This window comes from Mastigoproctus giganteus, chromosome 5 (genome assembly GCF_048544385.1).
Source record: "Mastigoproctus giganteus isolate SK-2022 chromosome 5, ASM4854438v1, whole genome shotgun sequence".
NCBI classification, from domain to species: domain Eukaryota; kingdom Metazoa; phylum Arthropoda; class Arachnida; order Uropygi; family Thelyphonidae; genus Mastigoproctus; species Mastigoproctus giganteus.
The window spans coordinates 25,025,996-25,050,330 of NC_143579.1; the positions used below are offsets into that span (position 1 = coordinate 25,025,996).

At 39.9% G+C, this 24,335-nt stretch overlaps 1 protein-coding gene across 2 annotated transcripts in view; it reads left to right on the forward strand.

The window, feature by feature from the left end:
• Positions 1 to 24,335, forward strand: part of LOC150085247 (transducin-like enhancer protein 4) — a 328,990-nt gene that overhangs the window by 140,144 nt on the left and 164,511 nt on the right. For both annotated transcript variants that reach the window (XM_090373931.1, XM_090373932.1), the window contains exons 2-4: positions 11,062 to 11,162; positions 20,059 to 20,122; positions 23,568 to 23,612. In XM_090373931.1, the coding sequence (XP_090230057.1) occupies positions 11,062 to 11,162; positions 20,059 to 20,122; positions 23,568 to 23,612 (210 nt within the window). The remainder of the gene's footprint in view (positions 1 to 11,061; positions 11,163 to 20,058; positions 20,123 to 23,567; positions 23,613 to 24,335) is intronic.

Genomic DNA, 24,335 nt, shown 5'->3' on the forward strand with positions numbered 1-24,335 from the left:
TAGCTCTAACGCGTCTTTCGTCAGTAGTGAGAGGCTGAGCACCAAATGGCCTCCACAGAGTATGAACAGACACGTACCATTCCTAAAATATTATTTTCAAAATGCTTTGTTCGCTTGCAAGCTTTTCAACTGTTCTTCAATAATTATATAACAAATGCTGTAACAGTTAGTCACATCAGTTATTGACGTCGGGATAGGGTAATGTTCTGGTGGCTCCATTTCTTTGAATCAGGTGTATCCAGTGGACCTGGATGCATCTGATTCCCCATAGGCTTCTTACAAAAAACGCTTTTGTTGGCGTATAGGATACAAAATTTCGTATTTGCTTGCTGTTCGTTTATTTTTTCCTTGCGGGCAATCACTCCTCTTATTGAACTTCAGGCTGAGAGAGTTGAGAAGTTCAACTTGAATTTTAAACACTTTATGTGTTTAACGTAGCATTTTTAGGGACTAATTTAGGCTGACAAGGGCGAGAATCAATAGATTGACCGTCCCTACGAGCATATTTCCAAAAGGCAGGGCCGTGCATTTGTGGGAGGAGATGGGGGACTGAATGAGATGCACTCGTGCCCCACACAGAAAGGGGGCTCCCAAAACGTTTCTTTCACATTGTTATAACAGAAAAGGTAAAAAATGGGAAACTGCAGCCATTATCAATCCACTGCAGGATGGAAGCCTCTTCAACAATTCATGTTGAGGCAAAATGGACCATAATCTGCCACGCTAGTGGCAGATTATGGTCCATTTTCAAATAAATACTCAGTTATCGCTTCCCGAAAGATAGTTTGCACTACACTAACGTGTTTGGTCTCGGAAGGTGGTTGTTTGTCAGTCAGCATAATGCTGACGGCTCTCTAAGGAATTGTCTTACGAAGTTTAATTTCCTTAAATTCGTTGGTGTTCGTTTTCCGTCCTTAATCTTTACCTGAAAAGGAATCATTAGAGAACTATTGTACTTGCTCTGTGAGATCCGATTTCTTGAGTAACGCCAACAGTTTTGGACAAACAAATGTTAAAGGTCTGCATAACTTTGCCAATTTCTGTGTGACGTAAGGTTTCATTTGTGGATTCGAATTTGAAAGGACTGCTTGGGCATGTTAAGAATGCTAGAATAGCTGTTAAAAGATGTATTGGTATTCAGCCCCTCAGGAAGGAAGATAGCACGTAGCATTCCCTTCCTTTCCCCCCTCTAAATTTTGTGCGTCGTGCGTATGTGCGTGCGCGAGAGAGAGAGGTCGTTCAGCTTTGCTTTTGTGTGTTTAACAGGTCTTTGTTTATTCAAGGTCAAATGGCATGGTTGAAAGCGATCGGGTTTCCTGTCAATGTGTTTGTAATTCGTTTAGGTTTAATTGACTTGCTAAGCTAATGTTTGCAGGGTATTTCCGTTCGTTGATCCAACGACAACTGGGCCACAGTCTACAAAAATAAAAAGATAGATAGGTAGTAAGAATTCTTTGGCAAATTGAAATGTATTTGTTTGAAACTATATTTGAAAATTTTATAATTAATATATATGTAAAGGAGGGTTTGGCACCACCCAAATTTTGACTGGATGCTTTAATAAAGTAGCGTTGTAGGGTGCCTACACATTGGCGTACAAACGCCAGAGCAATGTTTTACTTCTCGTTGGTTTGAATGAGGGCCTTCACATTGCCAGCGAACTACAGAGCGATGTTGCTGATTCTCGAGCGAGAAACGTTTTGCGCATGCACGCTGAACTGCCTCCTGCCATGTGAAAGTGTTCCTCTTGTGAACAGGTTGATCTTGTTGAAAGATGGCAAAATTAAACAAAAAAATTTAACAAGTGAGTCTTTTAGGCACTTCTGCTTTTAAGTAAAGCGCTTACATGTCTTCCCTGTCTGTCCACATGCAATAACTTGACTCGTAGTAGTAATAATAATAAACGTCGGCTTATTATTATTAGTAGCATTTTTCTATTTTTTATCTATTTTATTTTATCGATTTAGTTTTATTTATAGTAGTAGTCTTTAATAGTAAAATATCCTATATTTTATTATTAATAATACAATATGAATTTCTTGTTTCGCCCTAACAAAGGAGTGTCTAGAATGCTCAAGGATTGATGATTTAGGGATTAGAGTATTGGAAAGCATGTGGAGCTGAGATAACGCCTAATGTGTTTAAGATCCTTTTCTCTGAATGTTTTTTTTTTCTGCCAGCACGGGATTCATAAATTTATTTTTTAGAATAAGTTTGCATATTTTTTATTTTTCCAATTTTAATGAAATTTGGATAGGCTTTATGAATGTACGCTAGTGCTAAAAAGTTAACGAAAACAAACACGAATAGATTTCTAAATGCAAAAAGATTCTCGCTTATCCGGATGGGATTTAACAGTTCCTCTACGACACTTGGACGACTAAGTTGGATAGAAGAAAATCTCGTAATCCGTTATAGGAAATGTTTATTTTCATTTTGTAGTGTTCTTGTAGGCAAAATCCTTGAATTTTTCAGATATTGTGCAGTTCCCTCCTTCCCCTTCCACCTTTGCTTTTTGCTTACTAGCTCACCCTAGTCATATTTTAATAATCTTTCATTTTTACTACTGTACAATTAATGCTATTTCTTTTTCAGAGTTTTTTTTTTTTTTTTTTACATCCTTGTGCATCCATCCATCGTTTGTTCAATATAAGTTATTTATATTGAACAAACACTTCATCTCGTCAATGAACACGAAATGGTGTCTGTGTCACAGCACCCTTTTACGTTGCTGCCGCTAACAAGATTATTCTTCGAAATTTACGGAGTACCTTGGGTTCCAGTACCGGTAACTGTTTTTCGTTCAGAAAAACAGACAAACCGATCAGAAAACACACGCAATTTACAGACACAATACACAGCAGATATATGAGCTTCTGCTGTCGAATCCCCAGTATGAAAATGTTTGTTTGGCCCTCTTGGTCGGATTGGCGACTTAAATTGAATCATCCAACTGGGGATATTAATGAGATCATTGCGCTCCAGTACAATCCCCCAACTATAGAAGAGCTAAAGCCTTCTCCCAATACCCAAATGTGGTGCGGTCGACAACTACAGACTTCAGTGGTGGGACACATCTGAAGTCTTTAGTTAAGAATACAATACTGGACCATTTCAATAGGTCGGTGATCCGTAATGGTTCACAGCATGGGTTCGTGAAGATGGAACGTCTTTGTTTTATGATTTCGTCATGATTATGACGAAATCATAAAACGGTTAAATGCAAGGAACAACTTTGACATTATTCAACTTGGTTTAAGTAAAAGTACGGTTTCCCATGAAAGGCTATTATATAAACTGCTGAAAATTAAGATCACTGGCACGAACCTTCGTTAGATTAACGGCCGGTAATCATAAATAAACATTCATCAGGGTGCGTCAGTGTAGCAAATGGAGTCTCTCTGGAATCCGCAAAAAGTCTACCGTATGCAGGTACAGTATCTGTGTTTATCAAGAGATAAACCAATATTTATCAGCATGAATTTGTGTGTATGTACTTCCGGCGTGGTGGACTGTGCGCGCGCTACCTGGTGACTCCCCTGAGATAGTACAATGGTTATTATCACTGTTCTTCCACACGGAAAGGAAAAGACTGGATTCGAAACCCAAGAAGAGGATTTTTCATCCAGAAAAAGAGGTAAGCCACCGTGGAATTCTGAAAGTTACACCAATATACTAACGCCGCATAGCCTTAGTTACTTTGGCATAAAAAACACACAGTTAGAATAGCCACCCTTCTCTGCAGTAGCAGTTTCAATTTAATGAATACGTAATATCACCAACTCCACAATTGAAATATTTTTACTGATAAATTAGGTACGCAAGAGGTAGTTTAATGGACTCACTTTAATATCTTAGTGATTTTTTTCGATTTGCACCAAGGGTGCAAATCGAAAATGACAAACTGAAAAAAAAAATAATAATAAATAAAAAAATTTAAGATATTATTTATTTATTTTTGTTTTTCTTGTTGATCGCTTTCTGCTAATCAAATTTTCCGTTTTGGGATTCCCATGCCCCTAAACTACCTCAAAGCGAAACCACCGTTGGCGTTCGAGAATGGAGGGAGGGAAGAATCAACACTTAGTTGGCAAAGTGTCTTAAGAAAAGAAGGAAAGGAAATGAGGGCGAAGGTGTTCCCGCTGTGTAGATGAGGGCTGGGGACAATTGGGCTAACAGAATAAAGAAAGGGAAGATGTGAATGAAACTTTATGAATTATTGAGTTGTGCAGGGTTGAAGAAAAGAAGGAAGTTTGAAAAGCTACAACCCGGTTGGCTGACGAGTTTGGTAGAATTTATTGCCGTTCTTTTATGGGTGTGTTGCTACAGTGGGAAACAGTAAGGGGGCGGAAATAAAAAAAAAAGGCAAGAATGTCCAGAGAAGTGTTTGAGATGAAATGAGAAGAGTCGATATCTTTCTGTACTCACACAATCTCATAATTCCCAGGTATTGTTGTTGCAGTGAAAACACAATGAATCGCCATCGGTCTGGTATTTTCTGGTTATTACTCAGGAGGAAATAAAACAGGTGAATGCTGTGACAACTACGGTAACTCTCCTGTTAAAGGTTGCGGTGATTTGGTTATATGAGCTGCTAATCAGGAGTCCTGAAATAATCTTGGTTTTAGGAGATTTTTACAGAAACTTTGGGCAATAAAACATTACTTTTGTTCTTCCATTTCTTTATTTTTGGCTTTCGGCTTGTCACTCCTAATAATTGGTTGTATTTAATTAGGTTTCCTTGTCTGGTTTCAAAAATCGCTTTAAATTTAGGGGTTGTATAGACAAACGAACCTTGGAACACATGCAATTCAAGTTTACAAACATGACACGCTGAAGCCTAACTCCTGTGGCAACTAGCTTTTGCGCCACTAACCCAAATATACAAATGTATATAATAACAAACTCTGAGTGGCTATTTCATTTGGTATATCTACCTTATAGCGAGTAAGTTCTCTTTTAGCCCTCAGAACAGGCTGGATTCGTTGTGACATGTACTCAACTAGCTGTCGAAAGTGCGCCACAAGAGTGCTGATCTATGTTGACTCGTTTGCTTCTCAGAGTTGTTATAAATTGGGTACAAATTGAAAATCTCTATCATAAAGAGCTTGTTTCGCCTCTTCCTATAAGTGCGCAGTTGGACTGAGATCTAGTAGTAGGCTGAATTCTCTCTCTCATGTTCCTGAAACCAATTTTCTACAATTCTGGTCTCTGGACCTGTCGTATTATCCTTTTGGAAGAACCCATTTGCAGATGGATGCACTGCAGCCATGAGAGAATGCGCCAAGTCGGAAACAATTTCGAGGTGACCAAATGCTGGACCATTGTACACCACGAAAACACTGCCCCTACCAGCCTGCATTGTTGCTGCCTGGCAGACCAGGTAATGTTTTTTTCCAATCTTCCAGTATTGGTGTTCCTGAGCCTGTGTAACCTTACCTTCATGGTTTTTGCTGACAGGAATGGAACCCGATTCGGTTTTCAGCTACGATATCCCATTCATGAAAAACTATGATGAGTTGTGCTCTCTGAAATGCTTCTTCGGTTACCATTATTGTACTAAATTCTCCGAGATTGTAGCCTACACAATACTTTGGTCCTTGAGGTTGTCACAGATGAGTCTAAAACGCTGATGGAACTGATATTCGGGTGACACTCAAGTCAAGTGGACCCAATTTCGGCGAAGTCCGGGCGGTCTATGACAGCCAAATCCTCTGCTTGCACCTTCACGATGGTGGGACTGTTAGTAATCCTGGGTATAACCTCCATGCACAAGTACATGGTGGGTGACCACCCAGGTGTGAACCAACGTAAGCAGGGGTCTAGGTGTGGCGCCCACACCACATGGAGGAACGCCGCCCCTCTATGTCACCAGGCAGTACTAGGTAGTAGATGACTCTCATCAACCGGTGAAATACCACCACTTTGCTTATTGGAGGCTTGAAGTGGTGGAACCCATGTTTAGTCTCTAGAGCTAAGTTCCGGCCAACCCTTCCCTATCTCTTCCATCATGCAGTATGATTGATGATTTTTGAGGTTATGATGAATGTCGTGGCAAGATCCAATATTCCTTACATTTCGAGGGTACAGCTCTAAAACGGTGTTCGCAGGCCGGCCGCTAGATAGTACACCGGACCAAACCTTATTGGTAACTCTCTAGGAGGCTTCCGGATCAGCTAGTGTATAATCTTGCTACCTCTACTCTGCTAGATAGTGACTGGAGGGAGTCCGAGTAGTGGGTATGCGGGGAGCATTGTCGAGGCCACGTTATGTCAAGGATCTGGGTATATTCTTACCACATGTACGCCATATTCAAAAATTTCATTACTTCATACAGCATGTCCCACCCACTTTTTTCTTACTATTGAATACACCATGAATTCTGAAAATAATAGAGCAAGCTTATCTGCGAAAAGATCTAAACCTCCCAAGGACTTCCTAATTCATTTCACAAATATACGTGGTCTCAATTCCAATCTCAACGATGTCCATTTCCACTTGCAGTCTTCCAAACCCCATGTACTTTTTCTGACTGAATCTCAGTTATCAGTTGATTCAACTACTGCTCATCTCAGATGTCCAAATTATTTGCTGTATGATTCCTTTCGCCTCAAAGGTGGTACTTGTGCATATGTCCGTTGTGATATTCCCTGTCAGAGACTTGGCAATTTGGAATCTCTTCTCTTTGATCTTCTCTGGCTCAAAATCTCTCTACCTCATTGTGTCAAATTCATCTGTTGTCTCTACCGTTCTCCCAACTCCACTAATCACTTGGAGCTCTTTTGACTTCCTCTCTTTGCAACTTGACTTTCTCCAGTCCAACTTTCCTAACAGTGAGGTAATTTTCCTTGGTGATTTTAACGTTCACAACTCCAGCTGGCTTCCGTTTTCTAGTCACACCGACCCAGCAGGTCGAGATGCTGAGGCTTTTGCAATTACTAATGACCTAGCACAGATTGTTCATTTACTTACAAGAATACCGGACAATCCTAATCATACAGCCAGTACTCTTGACCTTTTTCTCACAAACAACCCTTCTAAGTACGCGATTGAAGTGAGAGGTCCTTTAGGCACTTCAGATCACAACTTGGTGATTGTCTCTTCTCCAATGGAACCTTTATCTCATGGCTATTCCCAACCTCGTATTGTTTGGCATTACAAGAATGCAAAATGGGATGACCTGCGAGACTTCTTTTCTTCTTTTCCTTGGTCTGATTACTGTTTCAAAACTTCTGATGTCAACGTTTGCTCAGATCGTGTCAGTGAAATTATTCTTGCAGGAATGGAATCCTTTATCACACACTCCACTTTAAAATCTCGTCCCTTATCTAAACCTTGGTTTTCCAATAAATGTGCTAAGGCTGTCCAAGAGAAGAATGTTGCATATCGTAATTGGCTTGTTTCTAATTCTTCAGTTTCATTTTCTGCCTACACCAAAGCTCGCAACAATTGTAAAGCAGTTATTAATCAGTCCAAACTAGAGTTTGAACAGGCTAAGAGTAGAAAACTTGCTTCTTGCCCTAATGGTAGCCGAACATTCTGGTCTCTTGCCAAAGCTATTGGCCGCAACTTTTGCCCATCTCTGCTCCCACCTCTGTCCAAACCAGATGGTTCTGTTGTCACTTCAGCCAAGGATAAAGCTGACCTGCTAGCATCCCATTTTTATTCCAGCTCTTGTATTAATGATCTTGGTAAAACACCTTCCACCATTCCTAACACGCTCCATTCAATGCCTCCTGTGGTCTTCCGTCAAAAGGATATCAGAAGGATTTTGATGAATCTTGATGCTAAGATAGCTCCAGGTCCTGATGGTATTTCTCCAGTTGTTCTCAAAACCTGTGCTCCTGAACTTACTCCTATTCTTTGCCGCCTTTTTTCACTTTCTTATTCCAAAGGTGTTTTTCCTTCTGCTTGGAAATTTGCTCATATCCAGCCAGTTCCTAAAAAGGGTGACAAATCCCTCCCATCCAATTATCGTCCCATTGCAATTACTTCTACTCTTTCTAAAGTAATGGAGAAATCAATTAACCGCCAACTCTTAAACTACCTAGAAACCTTCCGTCTGATCAACGAACGCCAGTATGGATTTCGTCAGTGTCGATCCACTGGTGATATTCTGGCTTATGTTACCCATTTATGGACTAATTCAATGGAAAGGTTCGGTGAAACACAAGTAGTTGCTCTTGACATCTCAAAGGCCTTCGATCGTGTTTGACATAAAGGTCTTCTAAACAAGCTTCCATCGTATGGTTTGCCAACTGTTTTTAGTAATTGGTTATCCAGTTTTCTCTCTGATCGCTCACTGAGGGTGATGGTCAGATGGCTCTCTGTCTTCTAACTTCTCCACTAATGCCGGTGTCCCCCAAGGTTCAGTTCTTTCCCCCACTCTTTTCCTCTTGTATATCAATGACCTTTTTCCATTGACTGGAAATCCTATCCATAGTTTTGCCGATGATAGCACATTGCATTCAACTTTCCATTTTGAGAAACCTTGTCCTACTCAATCAGCTTCAAGTTCTCGAAAATCTGCTGCCAATTCCTTAAATGCCGATCTTCAGGTAATTCTCCAGTGGGGCAAAGACAACTTAGTTGATTTCAACCCTTCTAAAACTCAATCTTGTCTTATATCTCGCAAAAAGGATTCTTCTGCTCCTATGCTTATCTTTATTGACACTCCGATTTCTAGGCAAAATGATGTATCTCTTTTGGGGATTACCCTGACTTCTAATCTCTCTTGGCACAAGCACATTACAAATATTGCTTCCTCTGCATCTAAAAAACTTGGTTTTCTCTTTCGCTCTCGGCGTTACTTTTCTTCCAAACAGCTGCTCACTCTGTATAAATCGCAAATCCGCCCTGCTATGGAATATTGTTCCCACATCTGGGGTGGTGCCCCCAAAACCTTTCTCAGGCTTCTTGATTCCATTCAGAAGAGGGCAGTTAGGTTAATTAATGATTCATCTCCAACAGAGTCTCTCCACTCGCTTTCTCATAGACGCACTGTTTCTGCTGCATGCCTCTTCTACAGACACTTCCATGGGCACTGTTCTTCTGAATTGGCTTCTATAATTCCCGCTCTCTCTTTCAAAACAGTCCGAACACGTGCCGCCACCAGCCAACATCCATTTACTGTCCAACTTCAAACCCACAGAACCAACTTTTCATCTTCCTCATTTATTCATTCAACTGCCGTTTTCTGGAACAACCTTCCTTCATACGTATTTCCTGAAAATTACAATCTACAGAAGTTCAAGTCCAATATCAACAAATATCTTCTTTCGTCTTCTCAACCTCCAACCCAAGCACGGTACTAAGTACTATAGGTTCTAATACCTCTCGTGTTTGGGGTTCACATAAAAAAAAAAAAAAAACTCGTCAGCCTTCGTTGGCTGGATGTTGTTTGGTTATTGGTTCAATCTCGATATATTCCAGGCACTGTCGTACGTGAAAATACCAGTACCGTAGCAGTTTCCGAGATACTCATACGTGGCTGGTGCGGACTACCATTCCACGTTCAAAGTCAATTTAAATCTTTCGTCTTGTCCATTCTCTTACTGACTTGCACACATGCAGCATCTCTGTGTCTGCTCACCTGCTTTGTATCGCATGATACGAACGTGTGATGCTGTTACTGAAGGAGCTCTGCATTTCATGAAAAGGGTTGGCGTATTTAATAAAGTGGCCACTCTATATATATTTCCTAGAACACAACCATCTTTACCACAAGTTGTCTTAGCATTGTGCTAAATCATATAAACACTTTTCATATCATATACAGCACTTTTTTGTGACATTTAAAGATATGTACTGTTCATTTAAATTTCAATTATTTCCTGTCCTCACATGCGTTTCGTTGGCTTCTGCGATAGTCGGAGTCTCGTTAATCCGTTTTTTTTTTTTTTTTATCTAGCCATATCAAAAAAATCCTATTACGAAATTATAAAATACCTAATACCATTCTGACCTTTTCAGAATTGTGAAAGGCCTACTTTAAAAGATACTCAATAAAATGTCTAGTGTGTCTGAGGCCCACATTCTCGTTGACTGCTGCAGTAGTCGCGATAATCCGAGCCTCGTTAATCCGTTTTTGTATAGCCCTAGCAAAAAAAAAAAAAAAAAAAATCCTATTATAAACTATAAAATACCTAATACCATTCTGAACTTTTCAGAATTGAGAGGTGGCCTTACATTAAAAGATGCTTAATAAAATTTCTAGTGTTTCTGAGGCTCACGTTTTTTAAATTGTATTCCCGCAACAAATAATTGTGAAAAAATTTATTCCTTTTAAGCAACCACTCCTTGCTGTATATTGATCTTTCTCTTTTTTCTCTTGGTAATACAATATAAAGAGCTAAATATTTCAATTCAATGGACATTTTATCAACATCAATTGATTACCTGTTGATGGGGTGTGTGAGCCTCCTAGACAGAGACGTATGAAAGTTCATGACCGACCGACATGGTCAGTTAATTGTTTCAGCGTATATACGCCCTAAATGGCTAATGGTCGATCGTGATACATAGAAAAAAAAGTACTGTATATAATTTTATGGAGAACACCGGTGCCAAAGTCGCATTAGTTTCTTGACTAATTTAGTATTTAAGTTTACTTTAAATTTATTTACCTATCTAATGTGTTTTTATAATTAAATATATGGTCGAACTCCAGATTATGGGTAAACCTTGTCACCGCGTTGTGGGCGTGGCCAAATTCGGGACGGATTGAAGCAAAAGAAGCCACTTCCTCCGGAGGTGTACCCATACATTGGAGAATAACCGAATATATATAATTCCACAATCAGCGAATTTTATATAACACAGAGATACAGTTGTAAAAAAAATGGTAGATAAGTCGTTCTTGGAGACCATGTTTATTTTTAAAATAGCTCATATGAATGAAAGTGTTGCCGGCCCCTGTTTTAGAACCTCTGCGTAATAAAGATAAATATTAATTAAATCAAGTGGCATTAGTTTACGTATTAATTATTATTTAAAAAAAAAAAAGCAATTAAATTCAAAAGATCAATTTAAATGCTTAATAGATGCTATTTTATCTTACAGGGTCCAGCCGCACAACCGGGTCAGCCGTTTAAATTTACCGTGACAGAGTCGTGCGACAGGATAAAAGAAGAATTTAGTTTCCTACAAGCCCAGTATCACAGGTACTTGGTAATCATGCTTTTCTAATAAACATTATGTAGCTATAAGTCTTTTCCGTCGACAGCAGTCAAGATGTAATCAAATTTTTGCGAGATACGCAATTGTACCTTGCCTTCTTCTATCATAAGTGCTTTGACCTCTTGGGTCACTGTATCTGATAAAATCTACATTTATGTATCTCGTAGGCTTGGCACTGGCTTGTGTAAATAGGGGGAAAAAAACGTATATTTATCTTTTGCATTATGTTGCTCTCTCTCTCCCTCTCCCCCCTTCCCTCTCTTCCCCCTCCCCTCCCCGGATTGTTTGCTCAGCTACGACTGTATAATAACAGCTTTAAGTGAGCTGCCCTTCTTTGTTATGCATTACAAGGGTTTCGTTGGACTGTTTGCCATAAAATAGAACACGTACATGACAGAGATGATATATTTTCAGCGTGCTACATGGCACAGTTTACCTTGACAAAATGTCAGTGCCAAATCATTTTCCTGTAACTGTGTCACGTCTGGCGTTGGGAGGGGGAAGTCGCTCTTCACGAACACATTTTTCCTCTCCTCCCCAGTCTTTCTAACAGTTCGCCACAAATTCCGTATTCCGTAAAAGCACGCGCATGTAAATTACGTCCTTATTGCTCCCCATCCTCCTGTGAGGGGAAGGAAGCTGTGGTTTTAGAGGATAATTAGTTTGTACTGTTTCAAGGCTTTGGTGGGTTTTTTTTCTTTCGTTTCCCCCACCCATCTTTATTTCTCCTTTCTTTAATCTTTTATGCTTGTTAATTACTGTATTTAGTTTTAAAAATAACAAATTAAGATTGAGTTAATTAAATTAAATTGCTGGGAAAAAAAAAAAACACTTCTAAAATTATCGTTTTTAAGGATCTGCCATTTTCCTTTTTTTATGCATTCATTCCAGCTTATCATGACAAGCACTTGTAGCTACAGTAGTCCTCATTGAGAAGTTGGGGTTCGAGTTCCGTTGGAACCTAGAATTTTAAAAAGCCTCTTCAATCGTGAGTGAGCTGTGGTTAGCCAATCTCATAAAGGAGGAGTATATTTTTCCACCCGCGAAAACGTACTTGTACATAAATTACTAACAGCGTGAACTTCAAATTGCCTTGAGTCGCCAGAAAATTCACAAAATAAGAACACAAGTAGTTTCAGCAATATAAAGTTGGCAGTTTTGGTGCTCCAAAATGGCAGTAGCTCCTTCGGATGGCAACACTGAATGGTGGAAGATTTTCACTGTCCGAAAGAATTAAATGAAGTAAGTCTTGCCGAAGAATCAGTGCTTAGTATTGATAATGATTTTTAAAAAAAATCGCAGAAGTGCGTTCATGGGCTAAAAAGCCCTACTCCAAAGCCCTACTCCCTCACCTGAGATCGGCTTACTTTAGTCTTGATCGAAGTGGATTTTGAAATTTTCTGCAGCCATTAAAACTGTCATCACAAATTTATTCGGAAAAATTAGCGCATCCTTTCAGATGAAATTTGTAATAAAACCTAACTTTACCAAGTAATTTCTCTGAAAAAGGCAAGTTCCTGTAAGGGCAGGAATTATCCTGCGATATTCACTTCCATGTTGCCACACCATCACTGCAATGTTTTGTTTCTATGAGTTAAAATTCTAGACTAAAATTCCCTGCACAGAACTGATCTGTTTGCGATTTTTACATGTTTGAATAACTTTGAGAAGCACTTCGAGAATGTGTTTAAGAATGATGCATGGTATTGGTGCCTACACTGTTTACTGTGTACTTCATTTTCTGATAGAATTACAAGTAGCTCTTAGAAAACAAGTTTTTATTTATTTATGTAGCCGAGAAAAAAATCCTGATTACTAAACCATGCAGAAATACTCAAAAGTATACAAGCTCGATTTAGCTTTGTTTGCTTATTTATTTTTTATTTTTTATTTCGTTTGAGACACGGGGCCTCACCTGGGACTGCAAAGTATACTAGTAAGGTGACTGAAATTCTGTTAGGCTCAGTAATCTGTACTTCTCTCACCCCCCCCCCCTTTTTTTTTTTTTTAACCACGAAACTGTACTTAATCAGATCCCACACGAAAGCTCAGCCTTATGCTTTAAGAGAAGATTGCTTGCGAACCACCTGTTTCTCCACTCGCGTATTTCTATATCGTGGCGCTGTGTTTTGAACACCTGGCACTCCTGTGGTTTATAAGCTACTTATTAATAAATCAATAAAAAATCTACCCTGAGCACGAAGTAGCGAAGGTAATATTGGACATCGTAAGAGCAGTAGCAGTAATTCATCGGAGGTTCCAGAAACAGCTGATCCTTTAAAGGGGTGGTCTGAATATCGCTAGTGTCTAGTCGGAAAAGAGGGAGAATCTTACCCTCCTTGACGAATCATATTTTATTTATTTATTTTCTTTTTTAAAATAGTGCCAAGATAAGGGACTTCTTGGAAGACAGGAGCGTTGTCACTTGCCTCCCATTTGAAATGGCAGCATTTTTTTCAGAGTTTTTTTATTCCCACAAGCTGACAAATTAATCTTAGAATCTCGTATTCCAAACTATATTTGCCGCAGTTACGAGATTGATTTCATGATTTACCGTTAGGTGCGTTTCTTATCAGTTGATAATAACCGAGAGTGGAGAGTTTTTACTTCACCGTAATAAACTGTGCAGCAGTAGTTCTGGATGTTCTCAAACGAACAATATTTGTGTGGTGAGACCACAGCTGTAATCGTTTCAAGTTACTCTACCCTCGAGGGGAGAACGATGATTATATACTGTTGATATAATCATCATCCTCCCTACACCGGGTGGAAAATATCTGGGTTCGAATTCCACCAATGATGCAAATAATTTTTATGGACCTTTTTCGCAGTGTGGCTGAATTAATCGTTCTCAGGCGTGGCCTCCATTGTACTTTCCTTCCGGAAACGGGTTTTCTTCCAGCAAATGGATCACAGAATACACACAATTTAAAAATCGAATATACACTGAGTGGACAGAAATCATCGGATACCTACCTAGTAACGGGTAGGCTCCCCTTTCGCTTGGATAAAGCAGTCACACTAGGAGGAATTGAGTCCACTAGCTCGTGAAAGCATTCCACAGGTATTTCCATCCATGCTTGCTGCACTGCTCTCCATAATTCTGTCGCATTCCTGGGTGGAGAATACAAAGCTCTAACGGACCTTTCCTCAGCGTCCCAAAGATGCTCCACATGGTTCATGTCCGAGGAAAATGGGGAGGCCATTCCATGGTGGTAAAATCTGCGGAATGTCCCTCGAACCATGTTCTAGTCACCACTGCTCTGTGGGTACCCGACTACCATGAAGGGATGCAGATGGTCTGCAAGGGACGCAGATGGTCTACACGTAACCTGAACCGTTCAGAGATGTGTCTACGCGTACTAGAAGTCCCAATGTGTGCCAGTTGAACACGCCCCAGGCTATTACCGACCGTCCACCTGCCTGAACGTTTTCCTGTTGACATGATGGGTGCATAGCTTCGTGCGGTTTTCGCCAGATACGCATCCTCTAGTCCACTCGAAATAACTGGAAACGGGTCTCATTGACCAGGAGACCCGTCTCCAAACATCTAATTTCCAGTGCCGATGTTCTTTCGCCCAGTTGAGGCGTAGGGTTCTGTGTCGTGGTGTTAGTAATGGTTCGATTTTATTACAATGCTATAAAACATTCAATAAAGTTGCCTCAGGTTGAATAGCGGCAGATCCGTGCTGCGAACAGCTCGTCCTGTAAATGCCTGGTCAGGTTGAGATTTCCTGACTGAACAAGCCAGTGAAGTATGGTAAAATTGCCCTCATTCTCCCGAGACTAATCCATGTCTTGTGATATGGCACATTTTCCTGCTGGAAGTGGCCTTTACCAGACAAATTGCGAGTGTGAAGGGCAACTAATCGGCATATATGTTCAAGTAAATTGTGGCATTCGCATTCAGACGTTGACCCCCAGTATTAGTGGACTTAACGTGTGTCACGAAAACTTCCCATACTATCCCATTTCCACTACCAGTCTATAGTGTTGATGCTTGGCACGACAGGGCCATTGATTCATGTTGCTCCCATACTCTTGCTCTGCTCTCACCATTGAAAAACAAGAAACTGAATACGTCTCGTAGTTTTATTTGCAGGGGCTTAATCGGAATTTTTTTTTTAGGTCATAAAAATCAATAAAACACTGGGCTCCATTATGGGTCCAGTTATCAATGTCGTTATAGGGATACTTGGTGACGGAATTGATAATATTCGGAAAGGTTTATAGTGGATAAATGCTTTGTAACTACAGTTAATTTATCTAGTGATAAGAGGACGAAAATGATCTTAGCTAAAGATGAGGAATAATTAGGACTGAATTTAAAATTAATAGGATTCTTTCTGGAATGTTGAACTGTGGATTTAAGATTTTTACACCTATAATGGAGAATGTACGAGGCTGTTCAATAAAGAATGATAATTTTTTTTCAGCATACCTTTATTAATCATCAATATTTTGATGGTCCTTCTCGAAGTAGGCCCCATTTGATGAAATGCGCTTACGCCAACGTTTCTGCCATTCTTCAAAAAACATGGGGAAGCCATTTTTTGATATTCATTTGAGAATCGCCTCCGATGTCTTTAGAACTTCTAACGACTGGAAGCGGTTTCCTCGCAGCTCCTTTAACTTTGGAAATAAAATAAAAAAAAAATAAAAAAAAGAGAAAAACACGCAGAGTACGAATTCAGGACTAGTGCCGATGAGGAACACATTTGACAATAATGCTGGACAAGTACTCGATGACAATATGAACAATGTGAGGCCTCGCATCGTCATGATGCAGCTTCCACCCAACCGTGTGCAGTTGTGGTCGTTTGCGACGAATGTGAACCTGCAAAGTATGCTGTACAGTTCTGTAGTACGGTCCCGTATGACGACGTGGCACATCTTTGTGCATAACCTCACCATCTTCAGTAACCATCCCTTGCAGCTCCTGACTTGAAACCCAGTGTGTACAAACGCGTGTCAGATGCAAATGGTCATGGAGAATACCGTGCGTGCCTCCTAACACTGATATTCTCAATGCCTGTGCTAGTTGCCTTACGGTTATACAACGATCTTCTCTCACGATTACAGAAGCAGTATTTTTGTTTTCTGAGGTGACAGCAGTGGTTGAAGCTCTAGGACCATCGATTTTTGTGATTGAATCACGTCCATCGTTAAACATTCTAAACTAACTGTGCTGTATGGAAGTGATTCACCATAAACTGTATCACATAGCAACTGCGCAGTTGCTATATGATACAGTTTGGTCTTAAATTGCGCAGCTCAGCAAGAAATAGGAAGCAGTATGGTTGTTCATGAAAAACTATGATCATTCTTTATTGAACAGCCCTTGTAGCATAGTTGCGAAAAGTACAATAGAGAACTTACTTGGCACCGTAGATGTTACTGTGTACCTAGCTATAAACCCCGACCCACGAAGTCTGTCACAAAATTAATGAGACTGATTTTATAAAAAAAAAAAAAAAAAAAAAATTATTGTAAAATTTCTAAAGCTGAAGGTTCTCTCCTTCAAAGTAGCTTCCTTGTAGTTACACATCTCCTCCAGCGCTCCTTCCATTCCTGGAAGAAATGCTGGAAGTTTCCTGTGAGGTCCTTCAGTGCATCGGTTACTGCTCCCTGGATGTTGCTGCTCGTTCTAAATGATAACCTTTCAGGCGATTCTTGATTGGACAAAAGAAAAAAAAGTCGCGCGGCGACAGATCCGGAAATCGGTGGCTATGGGAGCATTGGAATGTTTTCGGAGGTTAATAACTCCGTATCAGACATAGCAGAGTGGAAGTCGATTTGTTGTGATGAAAAATCAATTTTATAACCTTTTTCATAGCTGTTCAAGGACTTCTTAGTAGAAAGTTTGGTTGACAGTTTTATCTTGAGGAGCAAACTCTGTGCACCACTCCACGATGATTAGAAAACTGATGAACATCAATGTGATTCAGAATTTGCTCATTCGTACTTTCTTCGGCCTGGCAAATCTACTAAAAAATCCGTTTTCACTCACTAAAGAAACTCGAACTCAATTTCAACAAATTGAGAAGGGCGAGGCGTATTTTCTTCCGATCTTTCTTCGGTTTTTGGCACCACTTTAGCAAATACTTTACGCATGTCCAGTGTTCTGTTAAAATGTCATGGACGGCTCGGTGATGGCTCATATTCAGCTCACCTCCCATCAATCGCCAGTCAGACACATTCAGAACTCTTACCCAGTCCAACTTCTACTCTGTTGTTGCTGAGACAGGTTTCCCCGCGCATGGTTCCTCTTCAGCAGGTTGAAGAGGAAAACTTGGGAAATTTGTGTCATCGGAAAACTTGGGCTTGGAATCGGAAGTGATCTTCATAAGCTCTTTTTAACTTTTCATACGTTTTCGTCGCGCTTTCGTTGAGTTTGATGGCGTAACGTTCCTCAATACGCTTCTGCTCCATTTTTCGTGACCATGTCGACAAACATGTGGTTGCTTACTTCACAATGACTCACACAATGAACGCAACATGACATGATATCCTCGTTGTGTGTGGGGGGGGGAGGTGTTCAACTCACGATGATATGCAGTATGTGTGCACGGTGCTGTCGCGTTTTTAAATTTAGTCTCAATAGTTTTGTGGCTTGAGTCGTATGTACTATCATCACTATCCGGACACCTTCATTGATAGTTAATGTTCTACCAAGCACCACGTGTCAGGCATCTATAAATATGCTCCTAGGCCTTCGAGGAGACAGAAGTAGGATTGCGAATGCAAGATTCCGCGATCGACGGAGTTAACAGACTTCCAGTATAATGATAGTGTACCACAAGCAGTTGATCTGTACGCGACAGTTCTACAGCACTAAATATCTATATGTGGATGATTGGTAATGTGATCTGCGAATAGAAGCGGACTGGTCCTGAAAATTCCACGAAACGACCCGAAAGAAACCTCCAAAGCTGATGGAACGTGAGAGGAGGGCCCTGCAAAGAATTGTCCGCTCAGAACGTAGGTTGGTGTTATCGGCACACAGAAGCCCTAAGTGAGACAATTGAGACATGTCAGTACAGTGTGCGCAGGACGCTCTATTTTATGCGTTACTGCGGTCTTGCGGACGTCCACAACCCACTGATCACCCTCGACTAGTGCCAGACGCCATCTAGTTTGACCATAGACCAGTGGGAGGCTGTACTGTACTTTGGAGTGACAAGTCACGGTACATGGTCTTTCTGTTTGATGGCCTTATCTAGGTGTGACGGATGCTGAGAGAAAGCCGTCTGCCAGAATGTATCGTCATGACAATGAAGTTTGGCGGAAGAAGCGTCATGATGTGGGCTGTTTTTCAACGTTTGGCTTGGGACCATTGGTTGCTTTGAACAAAACCATGAATTCTGAGTTCTATGTGCACTTCCTGGATAACAATCCGTTACCTACGATGGGGCAGCACATTGGGAAAGGTCCATACCTGTATCAGCAGGACAACGCACCATAATTATTATACTGTTCACATTGTGATGGACTGGTTTGAGAACAAGAGCGTCGGAAAGTTGGACTTGACCTTAATCCTGTAGGGAACTTTGAGATGAATTGAATCGTTCGGCTATTGTGTGAGGAGAGGCTGCTCTGAAGGCCAATTGGCGCGAAGTATTGGAGGTCATTTACTTAAAAAAAAAAAAAAAAACTGGTTGGGAGTTTTCCACAGAGACTGAGCTGTCATAAAAGGCTAAAGATTTCAGTACATGTTAGTTTTCCTATAAATTAAAGTTATTTGTGCAGGTGTCCGAATATTAATGGTAGAGCATATGAAGGCCATTGTCGAGCAGAAGACATATGGTGGATATTGTTTCAACAGAATTTTTTATTTTTTTAAATAGTTTCCTCGAAATCAACCGATCGGCTTGTCTTCTGCGCTCTGTTTCCGTGAAACTTGGCAAACTGCCAACACAAAGTTTGAGAATAGTCTGGAATTTTGGAAGTATTAGATCACTGTTCTTAAAATATGTGGCTGTTAAACAGCCCGGCACGAGGTGAATGTCTTATTGTCGTGAGATACTCTTTCTTTTTCGGATTGCGAACGATTTGAGAACAGTGATATGTTTTCATAAAAGCTTAAGTCGTCGTACATTGGGGATTGTCTGACTCTCAAATATTTCTAGTTTTTAATTTCTACACGTGTAGCTAAAACAAAGTAATTCGTTTTTGAATTTTTCGTTAGGTGAAATGTATTAAAAAAAAAAAAAAAAAAAAAAATTTTTTTTTCCCCACATCTACCGAGCACGCGCGGTAGATGGGTTTATGTGAAATAGTCTTCGCGTTTATTTTAGGTATATTAATTACTAAATAACAATGTAATGTAACGAAAATGCGAGACGAAAAAAATTTTTTTGACAAATATGTGTATTGTAGCAGTCATATGACAAATACTTGTATTGTTGCATTTATACTTCCTACAGGAATGATTGTGACGTCATACTATTCAACAAATGGTTACAATCAAATGGGTAATTAGGCTATTAGCTTGAATCGTGAGGCTCTGGCGGAAGCCGTGGATGACGTAACTTCCGTGATGCATTTTTCGTGGCCGATCAGATTTACTCGGTTGTAGGCGCCCCAAGGATGTTTAACATAAAAAAAAAAAAAAAATCATGAACTTTTAATGAAGCTGCGTAATTGAACAGTGGCACATGCGCAGTTCATTCTCATCTTTTATTTTAACTAGGTTAATGAAATCGTTTTATTTGCTTGGGCAGAAGAAACGAGAAGATGCTAGTGAATTTGTGTTGATGTCAGGGTCAAGTGTGAACCGGCTTCAATCTAATCTCTGTGTACATATACTTAGTACAGCTGTCTATATATTTTTTTTTACGCATAATTGAATAACTTTTTTTTTTTTTTCGTTTTTTTCAGCTTAAAGTTGGAATGCGAGAAGCTAGCCAGTGAAAAGACAGAAATGCAGAGGCATTACGTAATGGTAAGTATTTAAACGTATGGATTAACATGTCGGTTATTAATCTGGTTTTTAACACCGCTTACTGAATAACAAAAACTAATCCTTATTATTATTAATATATTGCTAAAAACACCGCCCGAATCCTGCACGCAACTCAAATATTTAAACATATGGCGTACTCAGCATTTTCAATACACCAGTTCTCAGTTGCGTGCGCGACATTTTTTGCGTGATGTAATGTTTTTTTCCCCCCAGTTTTTATCTCTCGGTACTTTCGTAAACATTTTTAGCCGCTATTTTTGTAATTACTTATTTTTCACAGTAATTACTTATTTTTCTTTTTTTGATTTATTATTGTTGTATTGATTGAAATAATCAACAGTAATGATTTATTACTGTTGATTATTTAGCTGTGTTGTCAGTCATATTTGTAATGAAGTGTACGACTTCAGTGATTTTCTGGGGAGGAGGAATTACAGAATCTTCCAAGTACATTATTGGATTTTTGTTGTTTTGTCCCCCCCCTTCCCTTTGCAATCGAATTCTTCGCTTCTCTACACGGCTTTTATTGGCTCATATAAGTTTCTTATTACATTGCTAATAGCATTCTGGAACCTTTCCAAATTGTTTATGGCGTGGCCATCATTTTCGCAACGATTTCGTGTGATTATGGTGCCCCACGAAACAGTAAAATCTATTCGCTTGTTCCTTTGTGATCAGTAAATGCATCCTGAATTGCTGGTGCACTTGTTAAATGTTCCTGTGTGAAACCACGAGCGTCATTCTTTACTCTCCTCCCCCTCTCCCCCACAAATTATGAGAAAATAGTTTTCAACTTTTAATATCTTTAATATACATGAAATGCGTATGTATTCCGGTACTGGATGCCACCTATTGAATAAAAACAAGACTGGGTAAATTTTCTACAATAAAAAAAATAGTAAATAAATAAGTAAAAAACTTTAATTTCAATGCACTTGTCCTTATGCATTTTAGCATAATGCATCAGGATATAAAATAGTTATGTATTTATTTTTGTTAATGTATAAGCTAATTAGAAACGCGTTTAATGTGTAACTGTATACAGTTGGGCCTGCAGTTCCTCCAAGGAGCTGGGGAGGGAGTTCTCTATTATAGCATAGTGGTTAAGGCATTGACTCAAACTAACAAGCCTTGTGAGGTGGTTGGATTGTTATACAGACAAAAGAAACGAAAGATGGGCATGATTTTTGTTTAAATCAGTACAGTATATGCTACTGCCTTAAACAACCCATGCATCTTCTACGGGGGGAAAGCACAATTGGTTGAATCGCAGCCCTCCCCACACTGGATGGAAAAGACCTCAGTTAGAATCCCTTCAGTGACGCGAGGAATTTTTAAGGACCTTTTACACGACGTAGCTCAGTTAGCATTAGTATATGATGCAAGGAAGCAAGCTTAAGCATCAGCCAATAAAAAAAAAAAAAAAAAGCCCTTCCCGCTTCACCCATCCATTCACTCCAAAAGTTTGTCTCGTTCAGCCTTTAATTTATTTAAGTTGTCAATTTCGACAACGACAGATTGTTCCAGCAATCAACCACCCGCTGGCTAAAGACGAATTTCCGCACATCTATGCTACAACTCTTTCCTCAACTTGAATTTATGCTCTCTCAGGTGCGAAATCTGAGCAAGCAAGAGGAAAAATGCCAACCACATTGAGCTTGCCCAAACCATTCAAGGCCTTATACACCTCAATCAGATCACCTCGCAGGTGCCTAGTCTCCAGACTCTGCAATTTGCCTAACTTAAGCCTTTCTTGGTAACAGCAACGCTTTGTTCCACTCACTAATCTCGCCGTTCTCTATACTCGTTCCAGAAGCTTACATCTTTAGGCCTCCAGACCTGTATGCAGTACACAAGGTGTGGCCTGACCATTGAATCACCTCATCCCTATTAGCAAAATTTCTATATATCATTGACAAGACCCCATGAACTATTCTCGCAGCCTGTTTGCACTGCTGAGAAAACCTCATATCTGACTGCACAATTATCCCCAAGTCTTTTGCCTTCTCCACTACCTTGAGTGTCGTACCGCACAGTTACTGCTACCCATATTGCAACACTTTGCATTTATCAATGTTAAAAATAAAATTTTCTGTTATACTCCGGGACGACCAAACGGTCAGAGGAGTTTACAAGGTACACAGAATACAAGAAACAGCACCGAATTCAGCAGTCACGGGCTTGAACCCCGGTCACTCAAGGCACGTGTACTTATGCACCCGTGCGCCTGACCACTAGGCTGCTTCGGCTTTCTTAAACTTCAGTTCCTACCTCTCAGCCCATCTGCTCAACTTTTCCAGTAGTGTACCGTCGTTACTGTTATTAAAAACCCTACCAACCTTCGTATCGTCTGCAAACTTGGACATTAAGCCTGATATACCTTCATTAGTATCACTGATAAATAGAGAAACAGCAATGGGCCCAACACGGATCCCTCGAGGACACCACTAATAACATTAGTCCCCGAAGAGCAGCGTCCATTGATTACCACTCTGTATTCTCCCACTCAACTATCCCTTTATCCATAGCAGCAACTTGCCCTTAATGCTATATTGCTCGAACTTGTATAATGATCTTCCATGAGCAAAGCTTTCCTAAAATCCGAGTATGTTATATCAAAATTATTTTTTTGCATCCAGTTCCACTGTAACCACATCATAGTATCCAATCAACTTGGTCAGACAAGACTAACAAAACCCATGCTGTGTCTGAACTGTAACTGCAGTCTTGTCTAGATGATCCTGCAGTGCTTCTTTAACCAGTGACTACATTATTTTCAACATAACAGAAGTTAAACTAACAGATCTGTAATTACTCGTGTCATCTTTCGATCCCCTTTGTGAATTTGGGATACATTTGCACATCTCCAGTCCGTGGGGACTTCCCCTGAGTCCAAGGATGTCCTCATAATCATGGTTAAGTGCCTGCTTACTTCCTTTGCTGCCTCCTTTAATATAACTGGATAAATCTCATCCACCCCTGGTGACTTTTTTATGTTTAACGTCAACAATTTCTCTTCCACTTTGCTCTCAGTTATTACAAAATCATTTAACTCCCTGTTAGAATTTGATAAGTTTCTGGCCTCCACTTCTCTACAGAATTCCTCATGTGTAAATGTAGATGCAAAATACTCATTCAATTTGTCAGCTACCTGAGCAGAATCATCAGCAATCGTTAGTCGAGTTTCTCAGGCGAGGGTAGCGCGGTTTTTTCTCCCGGAAACTGGTTTTTCGTCCAGCAAATCCAGTTGTGGGAAATAATTTGCATAGTTTATATTGTTGTTGTTATTATTTACTAGAATTGTGTACATACTCGTAATTGTAATAAATTGCAGGGAGACAAAGCTTTTAACCATTTTTATAGTTATTATTGAAATATTACTTTATACATAACCGTTGCTAACCTGTTTCCCATTTTTTTTCAGTATTATGAAATGTCTTACGGGCTTAACGTGGAAATGCACAAACAGGTAAGCAAATTTTTTGTTAAATGAAACATATATAAAAAACCTTGCGATTAGTGGGAGGGTGGAGCTTTTCTTTCTTTTTTTTTTTTTTTTTTTTTTTTTTTTTTTGATTTCAGTAATAAGAAGTTAATGCCAAAATGATTTCCATTTCATAACCAGACAAATCGACCTTAGGACGTATTCAGTTTACAAAGTTCACTGAAGTTGTCTTGGTAATTTAAAACTCACAATAGTTTTTACATAACTCTGCGTAGTTCTCAGTATACACTGAGTGATCACTGAATTGTGACCACCTACCTAATACTTCGGAGGTCCTTCTTTTGCCCTCAGTACAGCAGCTATCCGACGTGGCATTGATTCAACAAGATGTCGGAGGCGTTCGGGAGGTATGGCCAACCAAGCTGTGTGTTTTGGAGGTGATTGGTGTATCTAGATGCCTGATATGCGTTTCCATAGTGTCTCACAAGTGCTCTATGGAGTCTATGGGATTGATAACGGTGGGGTTCGGAGGCCAATCGATATGCTAGAAGTCAGAACTGTGTTCCTAAAACCATTACTGCACAACAAGTGCCTGATGGCTCGTCATTTTGGAAGACACCACTGCCATTCACGAAAAAATGTAACATAGCGGGGTGTACACAGTCAGCAAGCAGTTGACGATAGCGGAGACCACTGATACGTTGTTCCACATGCACCAGGGGTCCAAGTTCCTGCCAGTGAAACATA